This window comes from Neophocaena asiaeorientalis, unplaced genomic scaffold, assembly GCF_003031525.2.
Source record: "Neophocaena asiaeorientalis asiaeorientalis breed wild unplaced genomic scaffold, Neophocaena_asiaeorientalis_V1.1 scaffold134, whole genome shotgun sequence".
NCBI classification, from domain to species: domain Eukaryota; kingdom Metazoa; phylum Chordata; class Mammalia; order Artiodactyla; family Phocoenidae; genus Neophocaena; species Neophocaena asiaeorientalis.
In genome coordinates, this window is record NW_020185339.1 from 29,740,724 (window position 1) to 29,761,042 (window position 20,319).

The window sequence follows — 20,319 nt, forward strand, 5'->3', positions numbered from 1 at the left end:
AAAAAAAAAAAAAAAAAAAAAAAAAAAAAGAATGAAGTTTTAAAATATGTGATAAGAAAGCATGGTGATAGTTGAATTGGCAGTATTTTTTCTTTCTTAATGGTACCTAAAATAATGACGTGCCACACAATTGATAGTGCCTTAAAGTCAATAAAATAAGATAAATATTTCAGAGACTATAAAAATGAGAAAGCAGTTCCAGCTCAAGATATTCATAATCTGGAAGGGGGAATAACAAGCATAAAGAATAGTAGAAGTGAGGGAAAATATACTAATTGTCCCCCAAAGAGTTACAAACAAAAAGATTTAGATATTTAAGGGAGGAAGACATCACATTTGGAAAGGTTCCATGGAGGTAGTAGCCTTTGAGAAGGGCCTCGAAAAACTGATAAGATTCCAACTGGCAGAGATGGAACATAGTAAGAATAATAGAGAGCAAGAAATCAGCTGCAGGAAAATGGGCATTTCTAGAGAATGGTGAATAGCATATTTTGATTCAAGGGTTTGTTAACCTTTTCTGGCTTTAAGAATTTTATGAAAACTGTGAACCCAATTCCTAGAAACAAAAGCAAAAATTTCATAATCAAAAGGTTTTTTGCATACTGTTTCTGGGGATTTCCTACTTACAGATAGCAGAAGAGACAGGAGGGAAAAGCAGCCTTGCAGGACACCCCTTGAGAGGCTGGTGCAGGTGACCAAGGCTGCAGAAGTCCCTTTTCTGAAGGAGAAATTTAGACCTGACTGCATTTGGGAAGAATGGCTAAGAGAAATTGTAGCAAGGGCCAGGGGGACACATCCAGTCCACTCATCCAGAGATTAAAAGAGCTGAGATACACTTGGGAATCGTTTCTAGCTGACTGGATGATATAGGCTTCCAACTGATGGTATGATGGCTAAAAAATGTACCTCTGAAATGAAATGTATGGGTTTAAAAGTATGCCAGGGCCTTAACTGGGGGGAGCTTGGCTACCGCCACTGTATTTTATGCTTAATTTGAGAAGTAATGGGACATGATGCAGATTTCTGAGGAGAATGAATGTTCAGAGCTGTGGTTTAGGAAAATCAATCTTCAGGATTATAGGTGAGTGAGAGGCCAGGGGAGACCATTTAGGGGTTCACTGCAGTTAGTTTTTATATCCTTCAAATACATTCTATTTATTTGGTTCCCCTTCTGTCCTCGCCACCCATCATTTGGCAGAGCCAGGCCTTTAGTAAGCATTTGGTGGTGCTTGCTGAATCGAAAACCACAAATTTACTTTGAGGGTCCCTTTGCAATGTCCCTATTACTCACCAGGTGGCACCATTACAGCATTACTTACAGAGCAGACGTCCTTCTATATGCACAGTGCTTCCAAGCAGAAAGGCTGTGTTTCTTTGAGGGAATTCTCCTTCTGGGGACAATCTAGAGGTGTGGGGTTGGGGAGGGGGGTGGAGGGAATGGTAGCTAAAGATTCAAGAATATTCTTTTTGTATTGTACATCAACTATCCCTCAACTTTTAAAAATATTCCTTTTGTACTTCTATATATCATTTCTTATTGTAGCTGAGAATCTTGGCTGAATTTCTATTTCTAGGCATATAAATGGAGAAAGATGCTTAGGAAAACCTGCCTTTTCAAAGATGCAAGCAGTTTTCTGTCTTGCAAGGAGTATTAGACTCAAATATATCTGCGGAAGAACTGTCCCTTAGTTCTGGGAATACTTCTAGGTGAGCCATTTCATTATACATATCAAGCAAAGACCATACTCTGGTGGATACTGAAGCCACAAAAAACTGCATATTTATGTCGTAGGCCAGTTTGCATCTCTTAGAGAAATAACTATTTCTCTAGAACAGGTTTTAGTTGTACCACGCTAAAGTTGTAGCTTATTTCTGTGAAGTTGTATGTTTTCATTTTGAGATTTAGAGCTAACCCTGAGAGACTTCCCCGTGAGAGACAGGAGCGCCAGAAACAGAAAGGGTTGTGATGACTTACGTGCAGCGCTGCGCTGGGTTCAGACATAAAGTGCAGCATAAAGCCGGTGGGGGGAGGGGATGGGAGCCATCACCTCACTGCCACACATCAGCAGTGCTCTGACAAACTCCCAAGTACTGGAAGACTTGGAAATAATGGTAGACAAGATCCTTAGTACATTCTAATGGGTATCAGTATAGTTTGAATTTGTTGAATAAGTGGTAAGTCATCAGGTTTATGCAAAGCTTTCAATTCAGTGTGGGAAATACTCTGGAGGCCCCAGGAGGCAAGGGTGTATCAGTTCAGGCAGGGTCATTTCTTCTTTGTTATTTTTTGCATTTAAAAGTCTCATTATCTTTTAGTTCAGTGATTCTTACCTTTTTACTTAATTCTTACCTTTTAGAATTAAGTTAAAACAATAGATCTTCTCTCTAGAGAATATACGTACACGATTTTGCATTCAATTTCAAGGGGCTATGGCCCCCTGAAATTCATAGTGACCCCATCCATGAGTCCCAGGTTAGAAATCTCACCTGAAACTCACTCATCAGAAGCATTACAAAGGAGAAATGCCAGAGGAGAGTGGGGAATCTGGAGAAAGGAGGAGGTGGGAGAAAAACCTGTGCTGTATCCCTCTGAAATGCTGATGCAGGTCACTAAAGAAAGCTGAAAAATTGCTTTATCTGGGGAGATTTTTATCTATCTGGACTTGGAAGAGCTGGAGAACTTCTAGGAGCCCTGGGCTAAAGGACTGATGACCATTTAGGATGGTAGGCATAGGAAGAGGAACTGAATTGGCATCAAGGGTTAAAAGCCTAAACCAGACATTTTTACAGGTGCTAAAGAGCTAAGCTGCCTTGAGATTCATGTCACTCTCTGCGGAATCTGAGCTACAGGGAACAGGAAAGAGGCACACGAATGGATCTGTGTCAGGGAATATCTGGGGACATCAGCTTCTTCCTCTCAAGAAGCAAGTCCGGAAGACCATCCTCTCTGTGCCATTATTGAATTATCACCCGCTAGACCCTGAGAAGGCTCACTAACCAAAACCTGACCTGCGATTACTTGTTCCCACTGAGAAGATGAGAAGTGGGTAAAACCAGCATTTCTTCCTGTTCAGGACTCTTAGACTCTTGATTGGGGAAGTAAGGGATTTCCTTATCTGAAGATGAAACAATAGAGCAATTAACGGAGTGGTTCCCATCTAGGGTTCTTTAAGTCAGAAGATCTGGATTAAGTCCTGGTTCTGCCAAGTACTAGCTGTATGACCTTGACCAAGCCTTGGAAGTCTGTTTTTGGAACTGTTAAGTGAAAATAATAATAGTGCCTGCTTCATAGGGCTGTTGGGAGATAAAATTGGGCACAGTGTCTGGCACACAGTAAGTGCTCAATAAATGATAGCTATCATTGTTGTTATCGGTGCAGAATGCTGGAACTGTAACAGGAAACTATCTTCCAGCCCTCATGGACACTTCCCCACTAATATACTTTAGCTGCCCTCTCTAGAGCCCTGGCACATATTCCCCAACCACTGCACAACTCAAGGCTTCCTCTGGTATCCTATGTGTACAGAGCTGACTTTAAGTCCCTTTTGACCCATAACTACATGACATTTATGAAGAAAGTCCATGTCAGCTTGGGAATCTCATCATCCCCTTGACTATCTTGAATGATAAGAGTTTTAGATAGGGAAGGATTATATTAAACAAGAGCTTCTAGAACCTTCCCTAAGTAATTGTATTTTCCCAGAGGAGCCAGTCACCACCACCACCGCCTATCCCAAGAGAACTGTAAGAAAAAACTAACATTTGCACAAGACTTCCCAGGAATCTTAGATATTTTTCTCCTTAACAATTTTTGTCCCCATTTTACACAGGCAGAAACTAAGCCTCAAGCAAGGATGCAAGTCTCAAGCACTCATTTACTGTTGGAACTGAGATTCAGTGCCAGTGCTCTTTCCATCTCTCTGCAACAACCACACAGCAAGAACGCACACACATACATAACACACATACATACATATGCAGATATGCAAGTGCAAGTGCACACACACACACAGAACCCCAGCTCATTCTTCTCCCAAATTTTGTTTGGAGCAGCTTGGAAAATCTCCAGTGCCCCAGGGAGCAGACTAGAGCTGATGTCAATCTAAGCTCCCGGGGGGGAACACCTTACAGGCATTCTCCACAAGAGGCCTGAGGCAGTCTTTGTGGTTTCCTTTGTGATATGTCACTCTACTGCCAGAGATTCCGGGCAATCCCTCCTGAACAATACCCCTTCCCTAACCCTCCCATGGAACAAGTGTCATGCCTACCGTTCCAGGACTCAGATTTGGAAATCATCTCCCAGGAGCCAGGTGCTTCACTGAAAAGAAGCCTCCTGCACATCTGGAGTTCTAGCTACCAAAAACCCTTGTTAGTTTGGGAGTCTCAACACGTACCGTCTCCAGCTTGAGGTGAAGGTCCAGGTCGGAAATGACCGCAGGTAGAGTTGGCAACGCATGTCCCAATCACGGCAGGGACGGTCAACTCCTTGGAACCAGAGGCAAGAAGAGAGGAGGAAAGGCATGGTCCCTGTAGTTCCCGCTAAGCCTGTGCCCATGCAGTGGGTCCAGAAGCCCCACCCTGACATCGCCCTAGTACCAGTCAGCAAGGAGGGGAGATGACGCCGCTTTATTAAGGTTAACACCAAGGAAAGCACTGAGAAGGGATACACCGAGGAGGAGAAAGGGCACACAAAGTCACCACTTGAGGAGGTGGGAAGGAAGCACATCAGTTAGGAGCCTCAGGGCGGCCACATGCTCCATGCCCTGGTTGTGGGGGTGAAAGAGGAGAGGAGAGGGGAGAGCGCCGTGAGAGCCTGGGCCTCACAGAAGGGTCTGAAGCCCCCTGAACCTAACACCAGAGCCACAAGCCCTGCCCCTCAGGGCTCACACACTACTACACAGGTCGACACACATAACGCACACAAGACATTATGGAGGCAGCACCAAGAGGCAGCGGGCACGGAAGCGTTGACGGGAAAAGGAAACTGAAGTTAAGCAGGTATAGCCAGGAAAGAGAGAGTTTTTGGCTGCAGCCCCCAAGAGCCCCTCAGTGTCCCCTAAATCTGGGCTGTTGCTGAGCATCCCCAAGTCTCTGCCTGTGAACTGGGCTCTTTGTTCTCTAAGCCTCAGTGAATGGATAAAGCAATCCCAGATGAAGTCAGTGACAAGGCAGGATCCACTCTGCATGCAGAATCCTAGAGGTTGAGCTACTATGTCTTCATGCACATTGATAGTCAGCTCCTCCCAGCCCAGAGGCCCTTGGAACCCCATTCACCCAGACTCCTAGGGCTGCAGTTCCCTCCTCAAGCTTCTTTTACCAATCAGCAGCCGCAGAGATCTGTGAGGGGAGAGGCTTCTGCAGAATGCTGAATAGCTTGGATTTCATCAGAAGGGTACATTTTCTGTTGCCAGAACAGAATACCCCCAACTCCTTAATTTCTAGGTAAATCGTTAGAGATTATTTGCCAGAGTCCTAGATAAGTCCTTTTTCAGAATAGAAAAAGCAGAATTTTATTTACACAATTCAGGGGTTCTCCTGTTGGCTGGAGAGGGGGAAAGGGCAGGGTAGGGGGTTGGATGGGAGTCCAGAGATGGGCGCTTCCTCTCCTGCAACCTCACCTTTCCGCAGTTTGCTACGTCTCGCTTGGTCAGGCAGAAAGAATTCCTGATGCTCCCAAAGTCCTTCACCCTATAAATGCTTCCTCCAGGGAGTCTCTTCCGCCTGACCCGCAAGAGTAGCGGTCGGAGTGAAGCATGCTGCACCGCGCGGTTCAGTCCTCTCGCGTCATGCTCTCGGAAACCCAAAGCCAGCCCGGGAAAGTAGTGCCCCCTCGGAGTCCCCTCACAGAGAGGCCTCTCCCTCCAGCTGCAGCAGGGTAATGTCGGGCAGGTCGAGGGGCTCCACAAGTGGCCCGTCCCCCCCAAGGAGGCCAGCACAGGGGCTCTCGGGGCGCTCACAGTGACTAGTGGGTGTGGCGGAGCTGGGCATCTCCTTCTCTTCTGAATCGTCGTCCTCCTCGTCCTCAGGATCGCGACCCAGCAAACCGCTGTCCTCGATCCCAAGCGAAGGGGTCTCCGGCTCTTGAGGGGCGCCCGGGAAGCTCCCCTTGCCGCCGACCACGCCCAGGCCACCTTGGCGGGGCGCGGTGGTCATAATCCGGCACATGGAGACGATGGCTCGCTGGTTGGCGCACACGTCGTCCGAGAGCACCTGGATGTGCGAGGCCTGCTCATCCAGGGCCCCCCGCATGGCCCTCACGTCCTCAAACAGGGCCTGCAGCTGGGCCTTCAGGTGCTCCATCAGCTCCTTCATGCCGCCGTTGTACTCCCCGGAGATCACGTCCCCCACGGCCGGCACTGTGGACACCTCCAGAGGTGCCGGCATGTCGCCGTCGTCCTTGGTCATGATCTCCAGCAGACCGTCCTCCATTGAATGGCAGAAGCGGGCGGTGGCGGCTCCGGGTCCGGTCCAGCCCGGCCTCGAGGTGGGAGGAAGGTACGGGGAGGGGGAGAGGTGCCTGGAGGGGCTGGGAAGAGGAGGCTTCCGAGAGGAGCAGGGAGCCGACGTGAGGAGGTGAGTCTCGGGTGGAGGGTGCGGGCGGGATCGGGGAGGCCGGGAAGAGCCTGCAAGACGAGGATCGCGCTACAGTCCCAGGGCCGGCGTCTCTCCGGCTCGCCACGGGGCGAAAGCGCCCTGCCCTACCTAGCCTCCTGAATTGCACCCGTGTCAGCTCCGCCCTCTGGGCGCCAAGAGCGGCAAGTGCCTGCGGGTTCCCTGGGTCACGGAAGCGCTCGCACAGGGGCTCAGGTCGAGGCAGAGGCCAACAGCGGGTCGAGCTCGGGACTCCCCTCGGCCATTAACGGGCAGCGTCCGCGAGTGTGGTTGGAAGTGACACGGGCGGGTCTCCCAGCCGAGCCGCGGATGCTCCTCTGTTTCCAAGGCGACGCACGGCACTTAAATGACGTGTGTCTCCATGGCAACCAGGAAGTGGAGAAGAAAAGGGAGGATGGTTGGGAAGCTGCAGTGGGACTCTGGAGTCTGAGCTAGCGGGCGGAGCGGGAGGGGAGGGGACGCTGCAGTGGCCTCAGCTGAGGCTGAAAGAGCGTGTGGCTGCAATGTTTAATAGGGAAGCATGAGAGAGCAGTTTGCTGCATAAATCCCCAGGTCGGGGAGACATCGTCCCTCCCCTAGCCTGGGTGGTAGACACTGAGCGCGACTGCCTTGGAAGGATTTTCACCCGCCCGAAATCCTTTCCCTGAGGATGACGTTAGAGCCGCGTCCTACTTCTCTGTCCTCCAGCAGGGAAGCAGAGCGGGTAGCGAGGCCGACCCTATTACCCAGACTAGAGCTGGTGCGCGACGGCGACCTGGAGCCGGCCCCGCCCGGCCTTAGAGGTGCAGAGGCGCGGGAGGGCACTACGGAGGTTTCCGCCACTCCCTTCTGCTTCTGCAGTAAATCAGCCCTCGCTGTAGATAAGATAGTACAGGAGCCGAGAAAAGGTGGGATTCCCTCCCATATGAGACCCAACCGCTTCTACTCAGGGCACTGGGGGTTCTTCCAGCACGGTGAGGCAAAGCGCTTCAGTTTTGAGAAAGAAAAAAGCTCCGTAAGAACAGAGATTTTTGTCTCCTCCGTGTCCTCCAGCACGGAATCCCCAGCACCCAAAATAGAACCTGGCGCGTAGTAAGTAAATGCTCAGTACGTTTGTTGAATGAATAATTTAACAAGAACCACTGCGTCCCATTCCCTCACCCATTACTCTCCAGCTCACAGGTAGTGGATTTTAGGAGACCTGAATTCAGTTTTGTTTCTTCCATTTATTAGTTCAGAGACCCTGAATAAATCATTTTCCTGATCTGTTAGGGGATTGGACTGGGCAATATTGGGTAATATTATTTCTAACTCTGAATAACACTGCATCAGCTCACAGTTGAAAGGGCGAACTGTCGAAAATGTGTGGAAGGGATGGGGAGGAAGGATTATGTAAGGGTAATTCCCCCTCAGCAGGCCCACCACCCATGTACAGACATACATGGGGTGTCTCAACCGTTGTGACAATGCCTTTCCCTTTTTGAGGAGCGGAGTGGGAAAGGAGGAGGAGGAAGAAAAGTTGAATTTAATACATTTACAGATGACTTCAGATTGCAAAGCAAGCAATACCTAGGCAGCAGCATATTAACTAATAATGACCTTAGTAAATTGGAGAAGCCAAGTTTTCAGAAACCAAAAATGAAGTTCACAAGAAGAAGTAAATCTGAGGAAGAGAAAAGCTGTATCATTTCAAGATGGGGAAGAGCTAGGTATGGGTGAGTGTTTCGTATACTAGTGGTTCAGTGATAGCAAATGTGTTACCTTGAGGTTTCCCTGCTTGCATACTCTAGTGGTGAGGAGTGGGGCTGGCCCAGAGAAACTTTTCTGGCACTAAAAAACTCTTTGGCTTATTCCTTGTCTTACTGCTATTAAAATAGAAACAAGTGGGAAAATATCCTAAACAGCAAAATGTTTAATCAAATGTTGATATAATAAAGTATTATGCAGCCATTAGAAATTTGATTTCCCAAAACAAATATATGGAGAAAGTTTTAAAACCTATTGTATTTTCTCTGATTCAATCCTATTTGCTCATTCCATCCTTCCTCTGTTCCACAGACTTGTGACTCTTGCCTCAGTTATCACTCCCACCTTCACCATGTGTCCCACAGGTTATTCCTAAAGCTCAGGAGAAGACAGAAATGCTTTTCCTTGGTTTCCCTAAGCACAGCCAAAGTGCGCTGATATTCACGAAAAGACTTTACCAAAAAGGAGCTGTAGGAAAACTAGAAACAGACAAGACACACCAAAAACAGCTGAGCTTACACAGTATAAGTTTATAGCAAGCATAGTCTCAGGGTTTACGGATTCAACCCTGCTGCTCGTCTTTCCCTGGAGACTTTTGCTATAGTCAGAAAAGACTGGCATGATTTTCAGATTTTTTGCCTGGGTCTGTTACTTCACATATCTTGACCAGCACTTTGCAAGGATGATTTCACCTTGCCAGCTCCCTCACTCTTCAGATAGGCCCCTGCCTTCTACCTACAAGAACTGACCCTGTCCCCAGCACAGAGCCTCCCATCTTAGCCTTAACCTTACATTAAACATAGCCCCTATACAGTAGGAGCTGGTTTATGCCATCATACAAGGCCCTTTGCCACTGTTGTTGTGGATACCATTATGTCAAGGCTTTCAGCATAGATTACATTATGCTCCCCAGAGACGCTGGCATGAGGTCTGCTGAGAGTACATGGGGTCTGAGCCTAGAGGGAGGGGAAATTATTGGAGAAGCACGAAAGAATATGGGAAACAGTGCAGAGATCAAGGGGTGAGGCTGATCCAGTCAAGTTCCAAGTCAGACATTGGAGAGCCAAGGGTACGTGGGATCTGGGGGTGTGGACTAGTAGCAAGACTTGAAAATACAAGGAGACAATTGGCGCCTCAGATTCAGAACCAGATAATTTTAGGAATTCTGTGTGAAATTGAGACAAGGGGAAATAGGAGAGGTCTAGTCTCAGAAAAGTAAGGGGGACAGATGCAGAGAGTGGAGCAGAGCCTCAGTCAGCTGTTTGGGTTACAGTGCTGGACCCTCTGGAAGCCAGGGCCCTGGGGTTTGTTAATTGGGTCCATCCCCAAGCTGAATGGATAGGTACTCTGGCCATATCACTAGAGTATTTGGACACAGCAAGAAAAAATAAGCCCTATGCACTCCTCTTCTGCTTCCTGCCTTTTTCTTTTCCTCTGGGAATCACCTTAGCTGTTCTATTCCTTCATCCCAATCTCATCAGCTCATGGGGGGAAGAGACTCACGCTGCATAGATAAAGGTCTCCGTCAGGTACACCTAGTTCCAAACTTCAAATTGTCACTAAAATTGTGATTCTTAATAGTCTCTGCCATTTTCCTCTGTCTCGTGTCTAGTTTATCCCCAGTGTCTATTTTATATAGCTGGTGTACTTTTTGCACTATAAATCCAGCAATTGTAATTAAGATGCTCGCTTGACTCAGATCTAGAATGATGGTCAAAATCAAGGAACAGCTGACTGCTGCACCACAGGTCTGCAATTCCAGACAGTACTCCCCAAATGTAAATTTTATGAAGCTGAGCTGCCTTGTGGCCCATCTCAGCATGATATCACATTCAAAAGAAACACATCTAATAACAAAAAAGAACTGAAAAGCAATTGAGATTTTTATTATGTCTCTGGAAAAACTCTAAAGGGGTTTACATTCTTAGCACAGAGCAAAACATCTTAAACTTCTCTTTCCTCCTTCTCTATTCATCTCGCTCATGTGAGCATAGCTGTTGCTACCCTTCTCTCTCCCCTCTCCCCCAACACCGCCAAACTTTCTCTCAAGGCTGGCCCTTGCTTCTTCACTCCCCCACCCCCTTTACTTTTTTTTTTTTGGCGGTACGCGGGCCTCTCACTGTTGTGGCCTCTCCCATTGCGGAGCACAGGCTCCGGACGGACGCGCAGGCTCAGCGGCCATGGCTCACGGGCCCAGCCACTCCGCGGCATGTGGGATCTTCCCAGACCGGGGCACGAACCCGTGTCCCCGGCATCGGCAGGCGGACTCTCAACCACTGTGCCACCAAGGAAGCCCCCTCTTTACTTCTTGAGTGTATTCTTTTTCTCTTCTGCAAGAAGAAACTCCTTTTCCTTGTTTCAGCTCCTTTGATTCTGTCCCTCAGTTCCCTGATCAGCACAGGTACCAGGAGCCCCAGCTGTCAGTGACAGGGGTCTCCTTCCAAGAGGGTAAGAAAGACTGAGAGGCTGAGAATAATCACATTATTGTGGATTTTGTCTGTCACATAGACTAAATTTTCTCATCATGAGTGGGTGGGTGGCCTGGTGTTACAGCCAACCTGCTTTGCTCATCTCCACATTTGTACGGAGAAATGAGCGTGGTCATTGGCAAAGATCCGAAATCCATATGAGTCTCTGACTGGAGAGGGGGTCCAACTGTTCACACACTCAGGAGTCTCTACTGTCACAGATATGGTCATGAGGTGAGACACACACGCACACACACACACACACACACACACACACACACACACACCCCTCACTTAAGCCCAGAGCTGGGCTTTCAGTTGCTTGCTTTGTGCCTTCAACCTAATTTTAGGAATCCTAAAGGCCACCCCTCCCCATTTCTTTTTCACTCCTATTAACTTTACTCAGAGCAAGAATACCAGGGGACCTTCCGACTTCTCATGCAGTCTGCACTTCCACTGAAAATAACCTGTCATTTCAATTAAACCTGCTTTACTTGTTTTTACACTACTTCCCCTTTCTTCATTGCCCACTGCAACAGCTTTTCTTGTTTCAACACTTGCAAAGGGTTTTTCCCTTTTCAGTGCATGTTTAGTCATTTATCCTGTACCACTCTGGACTAGTTCCAGTCCAAGTGTCGCTGGGCAGTTGGCCATAGACACAGACATTCCAAGCTCTGGAGCCACCCATGACCTCTGGTGCAGGGCCTGGGGCACCCTCCTCTCCATATATTTTTCTGCCACCAGAAAGTTGCCAATAGCTCAGGGCCTGGTTTGTCCCCAAGTGAGGATCTTCATCAGGCATGGATAATGCTGCACCACCTGAGAACACCCACAATTTCTGGTGCCATGGGGCAATTTTGCTTGACAAATTGCCTCTCCCAGAGTATCAGTCAAATTTGGAGGAAATTATGTCCAAGTATCTGGGCAGGGTATGGACTGTGGTATGTCTGCCTCAGACTTCTCTTCCATTTAAAAGAATTTTTAGAAATTTAGTTCCTTAATACTGACTTATGCAAATTTCTAGGCCCCTTCTCATCTGTCATATCGTAAGGAAGTCTGTGGACAATATATAAAAAAATTTTTCAGGTCTCACTCTTACTAATGCCTCTACTTATACTCTCTCCACACTTCTCAAAGGCCCTAAAAATACTATCAAAAGTGGTTCCTACCACTTCCCTTTTGCTATGAGGTGGTATTCCAAGGCCAACAAGGCACTGTCAGCTGCACTAGTAGAGCAACCACTGTGAGGGTGCGCTATGGTTCTACTCAACACAACTACACTAGTATTCATGATTATGTCATGAACAGGGTCCCCCGAAAGTAATCCACATCTTCCAAGGACTGCAAAGGTGCTGCATCTTAGGCAGAAGTGAGGAGGAGGGCCCTTTCTCCAACTTTTTCACCAAGACCCTGAAGCCCCTGTTTTAAGAAGTCTTACATGAAAGCAACTCCATCTTCTGTGGTCAACTACACATTCACAGTTTATAGACACAATGCCTGCTTTGTTTGTTTTAAGGCACTAGGATCCCCTTTGCTCTGGAATGCTCTAGTCCCTCTACTTTGCTTTATACGTCTCCACAGCCATTAACATCTGTGATACTGTATTTTTACTTGTTTGTTTATTCAGTTATGTATTTATTTATTGTCTTTCACCTCCAACTAGGTGTAAGATCCATTAGGACAGAGGTTTGGTTTTGTTCACTGCAATATCTCCAGCACTAGAATAATGCCTGGCACCTGGGAGATGCTCAATAAATACATGTTGAATAGATGAATGAATGAAGCCTGAATCCATACCTAGAAAAAGAAACATCTCCCTTAGGGACACATAGCCTGCAGAGCTCCAAGTCTGCCTTATCTTAGAGAGCAGGTTTTCTTTGGTTTTAGCCATCTATTTTGATGATCTGTGGCTTATGTTCACACAGTTAAATGGCCCTTTTACTGGCTTTCCTTGTACAAAGGAATACTTACTGTAAGACGCATGGAAGTCCCCACCTCCTGCAAGATAACAAAGTGCTTGTAGCTTTGAAATAAGAGTTATCACCTAGCCACCCACTGGAACCCCCAGCAGCATATTCCACCACTATCCCCATCGAAGTGTCAAAGAATGGGGCCTAGTTTTAGTCCAACTTCAAGGTCAGAGGACTGCATGCTCTCCTCTCCCCTCAAATGTTTAAGAATGGGATGATGCCAAACCTGTATCCCCATCCTGTATGTCACAGAGAAGAACTCCTGATTTATACTCTTATTCTACTGGAGACAGGCTCAGAAGAAGTACCTTGCTACTGGTTATAAGATTGGTAGCTGGGCTTCCCTGGTGGCGCAGAGGTTGAGAGTCCGCCTGCCGATGCAGGGGACACGGGTTCGTGCCCCAGTCCGGGAGGATCCCACATGCCGCGGAGCGGCTGGGCCCGTGAGCCATGGCTGCTGAGCCTGCGCGTCTGGAGCCTGTGCTCCGCAATGGGAGAGGCTACAACAGTGAGAGGCCCGCTTACCGCAAAAAAAAAAAAAAAAAAAAAAAAAAAAATTGGTAGCTAACTGAGAAGGGATACTATGAAAAGAAAGGTTACTGTGCTGTAAAGCTAGGGTTTCTCTTCCCTTTGAGTTCTTGAGTTGATAGGCTAGTAATTTAGTGTAATGTTAGCCCAAGGTACTTTATACTATAATATAATTGAGGCCTTTTTGTCCTCTGCTTATGCCTTCCCTACTTCTGTTCTATGAGCAAACCAAAACAAACAAACAAAAACTCTCCACATTGATCAAATATATAACAAAGGAGATATAAAGATCAGTTTTTCCAGGATAGTAAAATCAAATTAAAGACCAAACAGCAAACCTGGATCAGAAAAACAGTATTCCAGGAATTGAGGTTAGTTTTAAACAACATTTGTAGGACAATTTCAATAAGAACTTGTTATTCTCAGCAGGGCTATCTGGTCCTCCAAGAAGCAGAGGGCAATTTCACTGGTAATTGACCAGATAAAATGCATTAAAATGGGACTCAGTTCCCCTCAGAAAGTGATCCTGAGTCACATACCCAATCTCCTATTCATCCTAGCTCATCCATCACCATATTACACACCCTTCCAGTTACTTCATGTATTATTAAAAATCAATTCCCTCTTACCAAGGACATCAGTGGCTTTTGCTGCTCAGCAGAACAGTGAGTACCATCCAAGACACTTGCCGGTGTGAGAGACAATAAACTGCTCACAATTTTACATTACTAGAACATTGAAATCACTGGTGTTTCAATTGTAATGATATCTCTGGGACATAAGGCCTCTCTGCTTCATACTTGTGAATTTTTATTAGTGTTTCGGGAATATTCTTTTCATAATAAAGAGTGATTAAGGAGACAGGTTCAATGCAGATGGAGATGGAGCATGGAGATGATACCAGGGCTATAATTTGAGTCTAAAGTCTAAGGGAAGAAAGGAAATGATCAACAGAGGTGAGAGAGAAGGAAAAGCTAGAAGGAGATTCTCCATAGATTTTAAACTCTGAAACAAACCAGCACAGAGGATAGAGGGCAGCATCATACCCTGATTCCACTATGAGGACAAGAGGCAGGATGAAGCATTTAAGTAAGATTTCTTAAAGGACCTCTTGAGAGTGCTGGATCCCTGAGAGGAAGGAGCTTGCCTTTCCTTTCCAGGAGGACTTGAAAACTGCGAGAGTCTTACTTGTCTGAGTTTAGCTTGGAAGGAAATAGATTTATTTACCCTTGAGACCAGCTCTGTGATATTTTGGCACCCCACTGCCTGCATTTGAAGCACAGACCTAAAGCTGAAAGAGTCCTGAAGCAATTGTGTATTTTTCAAAATAGGAAGATTTACAGTAACCTCTGGTCCCATAGACCCTTCTCTAATCCATTCCCTCCTCCCTTTTCTGTAGGCAATGCCATCTTTCAGGCGCTGGTTATCTCATGCCTCAAGGATTGGGACAGTTCCACTTTCAGCCTTTCCTCTGCCCCTCCCCTCTCTCCTCGCTGTAAATCCCTCTCCTTACAGCATTTAGAAGAATCTATTTAAAATTCACATTTGAGCCTTCTCACAACCCAGCTTAAAATATTCCAAAGGTTTCCCATAGCTTCCAGCTTCATTTTTTCCCACCGCTTTCGGCCTCACTGTTTGCCTTCTAGATGCACATACACCCAGCCTCCTCACCTTTATTCATGCTGCTCTCTAAGTTTTCTCACCTTTTTCTCCCTTTCCTTTTCTTTTTTTAAAATATATTTATTTATAAAAGTTTCAATAACTGCATAACAAAATAAATATGAATAATGCTTCTTTTCTTTTTTTAAATTTTATTTAATTTATTTTTTTATACAGCAGGTTCTTATTAGTCACCAGTTTTATACACATCAGTGTATACATGTCAATCCCAATCGCCCAGTTCACCACACCACCACCACCACCACCACCCCACGGCTTTCCCCGCCAGTGTCCATATGTTTGTTCTCTACATCTGTGTCTCAATTTCTGCCCTGCAAACCGGTTCATCTGTACCATTTTTCTCGGTTCCACATATATACATTAATATATGATATTTGTTTTTCTCTTTCTGACTTACTTCACTCTGTATGACAGTCTCTAGATCCATCCACATCTCAACAAACGACCCAATTTCGTTCCTTTTTATGGCTGATGTCTTGGTTATTGAGTAACGTATTCTTTAGCCTCCGTGTGTTTGTTTTTTATGTTTTTTTCCCTGTAATTCATTTCTAATCTCATAGTGTTGTGGTCAGAAAAGATGCTTGATATGATTTCAGTTTTCTTAAATTTACTGACTTAGAGAAGTTCCTTTAGCATTTGCTGTAGAGCTGGTTTGTTGGTGCTGAATTCTCTTAGCTTTTGCTTGTCTGTAAAGCTCTTGATTTCTCCATCTAATCTGAATGTGATCCTTGCCAGGTAGAGTAATCTTCGTTGTAGGTTCTTCCCTTTCATCACTGTAAGTATATCATGCCACTACCTTCTGACTTGTACAGTTTCTGCTGAGAACTCAGCTGTTAACCTTATGGGAGTTCCCTTGTATGTTATTTGTCATTTTTCCCTTGATGCTTTCAATAATTTTTCTTTGTCTTTAATTTTTGCCAATTTGATTACTATGTGTCTCGGCGTGTTTCTCCTTGGGTTTATCCCCTGTGGGACTTGCTGTGCTTCCTGGACTTGGGTGGCTATTTCCTTTCCCATGTTAGGGAAGTTTTCAACTATAATCTCTTCAAATATTTTCTCTGGTCCTTTCTCTCTCTCTTCTCCCTCTGGGACCCCTATAATGCGAATGTTGTTGCATTTAATGTTGTCCCAGAGGTCTCTTAGGCTGTCTTCATTTCTTTTCATTCTTTTTTCTTTATCCTGTTCTGCAGCAGTGAATTCCACCATCCTGTCTTCCAGGTCACTTATCCGTTCTTCTGCCTCAGTTATTCTGCTATTGATTCCTTCTAGTGTAGTTTTCATTTCAGTTATTGTATTGTTCATCTCTCTTTGTTTGTCCTTTAATTCTTCTAGTTCTTTGTTAAACATTTCTTGTATCTTCTTGATCTTTGCCTCCATTCTTTTTCCGAGGTCCTGGATCATCTTCACTATCATTATTCTGAATTCTTTTTCTGGAAGGTTGCCTATCTCCACTTCATTTAGTTTTTTTTCTGAGTTTTTATCTTGTTCCGTCATCTGGTACATAGCCCTCTGCCTTTTCATCTTGTCTATCTTTCTGTTAATGTAGTTTCACAGGCTGCAGGATTGTAGTTCTTCTTGCTTCTGCTGTCTGCCCTCTCTCTCTTTCCTTTTCTTGGACCTTCATTAACTGTGAAATATAGGACAAATCTATAAAAGTAAATAAACATACATGTACAATTTAATGAATAATCACTCTACCGAGGTCAAGAAACAGAGTACTGCAATCATCTTTCCTCCCCTCCCCAATGTCCCTCACTGCTATGCTGAAGTCAAAACTCCCTCCCTCCTGTGGGTAACCACTGCCTTGATTGCCATGATGAAAATTGTCTTGCTTTTCTTTATAGTTTATCACATATTTTTACAGTGCTAAAAATGTAGTGTGATTTTGCCTGTTTTTGAACATTATATGGATAGAATCACAATGAATTCATTCATTTGAACTTTATATGAATGAAACCATACAATTTATCATTTTATGTCTTGCTTCTTTTTCACAACATTATATTTGTAAAAGTCATCAGTGTTTTGGGGATACCTGTGCATTGTTTATGTTTATTTTTCTACTGTATTCCATTGCATGAATATACTGCAATGTATTTATCTGTATTCTACTGTTGATGGACATTTCAGTTGTTTAAAAATTTAGGATATTACTATTGTTACTAATGTTCTAGTACATATCTTATGGTGCACATAACGAGTTTTTCTAAAGTTTATACATACAGATGGACTTGCTGAATCATAAGGTATGAGCTTCAGCTCTATTAGAAAGTATCAAATTATTTTCAGAAGTGGTTTTGTAATGATTTACACTCCACCAGCAGGGTAAAAGTTCTCATGACTCCACATTCTCTCCAACATTTGGTATAGTCAGACTTTTAATTATAAATTTCTCTCTGATATAGTAATCCCAAGTGTCTAGACTGTGCCTGGCTTATAGTATGCATGCATTAAATATTCATTGAATAATATTTCTTATTTTCCAAAAGTGGGAGTTTTCTAATTATCTTTTGGTTATTAAAACTTAAATCCATTGTAGTTGAAGAACCTTCCTGTTCAATATCAACCTTTGGAAATTTGTTGAAATTTTTCAAATAGACAAGTTGTTTGCAGTTGTTACGTATATGCATCATGGAAGAATATGTGTTTTGTGTTTGTTGGATGCAAGGTTTAGAGACACCCATTAGTACAAAATTTAAAACAAATTTATAAATTGTTTATTAAAAATTTTTATATCCTAAGTGATTTTTTCTATACATATTACTAAGAAGAGGTTTTTATAATCTTCCACTATATGAGTTTATTCTTCTGATAAATTTTTTGTAGTTCTGATAATTTTTGCTTTATATATTCTAGTGCTATGTTGTAAGTATAATTTAAATTTTTGAATTGTCATATTTTCCTGGTGAATTGAACAGTTTTCATTGGGCAGTGTTTTTGTTCTCTAATAACGCTTTTTGCCTTAAAGTCAATTTTGACTGATGTTAATATAGCTACACCAGCTTTCTTTTTTTTGCGGTACACGGGCCTCTCACTGTTGTGGCCTCTCCCGTTGTGGATTGCGGGCTCAGCGGCCATGGTTCACGGGCCCAGCCGCTCCGCAAAACTCCAAAAAGGAGTTGTACAAAAGCCCACCACTGTTAGGTTGCTGCAGCACTCAAGAAGAAAGACACCCAGATTTGTAACCTGGGACAGTTCGATGGCATCTATCCACAGAGACTGGATGCTAATATATGTTGAACAGTGATAGCAGCATTCATTACAAGCAAAACATTATTATCAGATTTCTAGTTCCAGTTTATGCCAAGGTCTGAAAATAGGAACACAAGTTGTACTGTCAATCAACACCATCTCATGAACAGTTCTTCAAAACAGAACTAGAACTAGCAAGGGAGAGAAGAAAAAATAAACATCTTATGAGAGACACAACATATTAAAAAAAAAAACCAAACTCAGGGAATCACTTGTAATCAAAGCATGAAGATCGTAAATAAGCTGAAATATATAGAGATGGTGTTGGGATGTTGAATGGAAGATTCATGGGATATGATCAAAATACCACTTTACTTTTTGGCTTTTATCAGCTTTTAAAAATATTTATTAGGAGGGGATAATTCATGCTCCTGAATGGAAAATTGGGCAGATTCTCTGACTTTTTGGTTTATTCTTTGATAATGGACAGTATTTTAAGTAACAGTCATTTTAAGTCAAAAAAAGAGTCTTGATTTAGTAATTAGAATGTTTCCAGTCCAAGACGGTAACCAAATACTTCAGGCTTCATTCTAAGGTGCTAGTCTAAGCCCTCTCCTCCCCTCCCCCATGAGGGGAGGGCTAGTGGCTGCCTCCTGTGGCTGGTGGCTGCTGCCTTCAGGTTTCTCCTCAGCTTACCACTAGCTAACTGCTGTTTGATCTGCTGTGTAAAAGTGGGAGGAGGCAGGACAGCCAAGGGGATAGGGCGGTTCTGTTTTGATAGGATGGGTCTGTACTACCTGGGTCTGGTACATGGTTACTCTTTCTCTTGTAAGGTGCTTTTAGAGGTTCTTGGGAGATTCCCATCATCAGAGACCTCTCACTTGAGTCCCTTTGGCCTAGACAGACACAGGTGGTTGCCTGCAACAGCCTCTCTGGTTTCTAGGATTCCTGCGTCCATCTCTAACTTCTGGTCACTGGGTCCCTCTACACCTCTAGACAAGTCTTTTGAATAGACCAAAGGCAACCTCATGCTGACTGTCCTCTATGTGGCCCACATTGGGTCCAGGAAAACATTTCACATTTGTCATCCCTACCGAATCTGGGTGTGCTGGTGGATCCCAATGCAGCCACCTCTGTTTTATGGCCACTGCCTTCTTTTATTTATATGCAAGAGTCAGTGCAATCCTCTGTGTTTTACAACTATGGGAAACAATTTCCAAGCTTTCTGGTCCCACAGAGTCCCCTCTTTAGGCTTGAGAAGGATGCAGCACCAGCACTGCCTCTTCCTCTGAGTGGGAAGGGAGCGGGATCTCAACAAAACACATTTCTCCACAAGAAACCTCTTCACAGACCCTCTCTCTCCACACTCTCTTGATCTCACCATGAAGTAGAACTGTTCTTCAACATCAGCTTTGTACAGTAAAATGTTGTTGAAATAGTGATCTTTAACTGCAATTGACTGTTTGCAAATCTGTCTCCCAATCCTTAATAATAAGGAAATGTACTAAGCATCCTTAATTTATAAGATGCTGGGAGGAGGCTCACTGAACTTTTCCAGTTCGCCATTCCCTCGCTGACATACAAGAACTATCTGGGCCCTGCTTTACTCTCAAACTGGTTAAATTCTGTTGCTCAGAGCAAGCTTTGAGGAAGGGGTGCTGGGGAACTCTTGGTTAAACGGGCGGCGGGGTAGATCACGGCTCTTAACAGTCTGCCTGTGTGGCTGCTTTACTCTTCGCATGCACCACTACGTGCAGCTGGCTTCGAAATGTTTATGCTTTGTATGGAAAAATCATCACTCGGAGGTGTCAGCATCTCTCTGGTTGGGAAAGGTTAATGTCAGCATGTACGTATTTGTTCAGCCCTCAACATTTGGGCTAGTACTCCTCATGAGTGCTTGTTTATCTTTGATATATCAATAGTTTCCTTTGAGGGAGGGTGGACAATAACCAGAAGGGTTCCGAGGAGCATCGATGCGTTCCAATGTTATGAAAAATGCTGGAGGTCTCTTTTATTTGCCAAAGACACTTCTTACTAACAGTTTATTCTCCTAACGAACCGCATCGGAGTCGCGAGTTTGGGAATAATCTGGGAATTGGCTGTTCAGGTCCGGTATCAGATGGAGACAGTGGGAGGCAGCGGAG

At 44.6% G+C, this 20,319-nt stretch overlaps 1 protein-coding gene across 1 annotated transcript; it reads right to left on the reverse strand.

Moving 5' to 3' along the window:
* Nucleotides 1-4,607: 4,607 nt before the first annotated feature.
* CCDC184 (coiled-coil domain containing 184) lies at nucleotides 4,608-6,886 on the reverse strand. Its single transcript, XM_024737046.1, has one exon. It carries the CDS (start codon nucleotides 6,427-6,429, stop codon nucleotides 5,842-5,844), a length of 588 nt encoding a protein of 195 aa, XP_024592814.1. The 5' UTR covers nucleotides 6,430-6,886; the 3' UTR covers nucleotides 4,608-5,841.
* Nucleotides 6,887-20,319: the final 13,433 nt, after the last annotated feature.

Excerpts from the sequence above, each read along its gene's own strand:
- CCDC184 (XM_024737046.1), bottom strand. The coding sequence starts at position 6,429 with ATGGAGGACGGTCTGCTGGAGATCATGACCAAGGACGACGGCGACATG.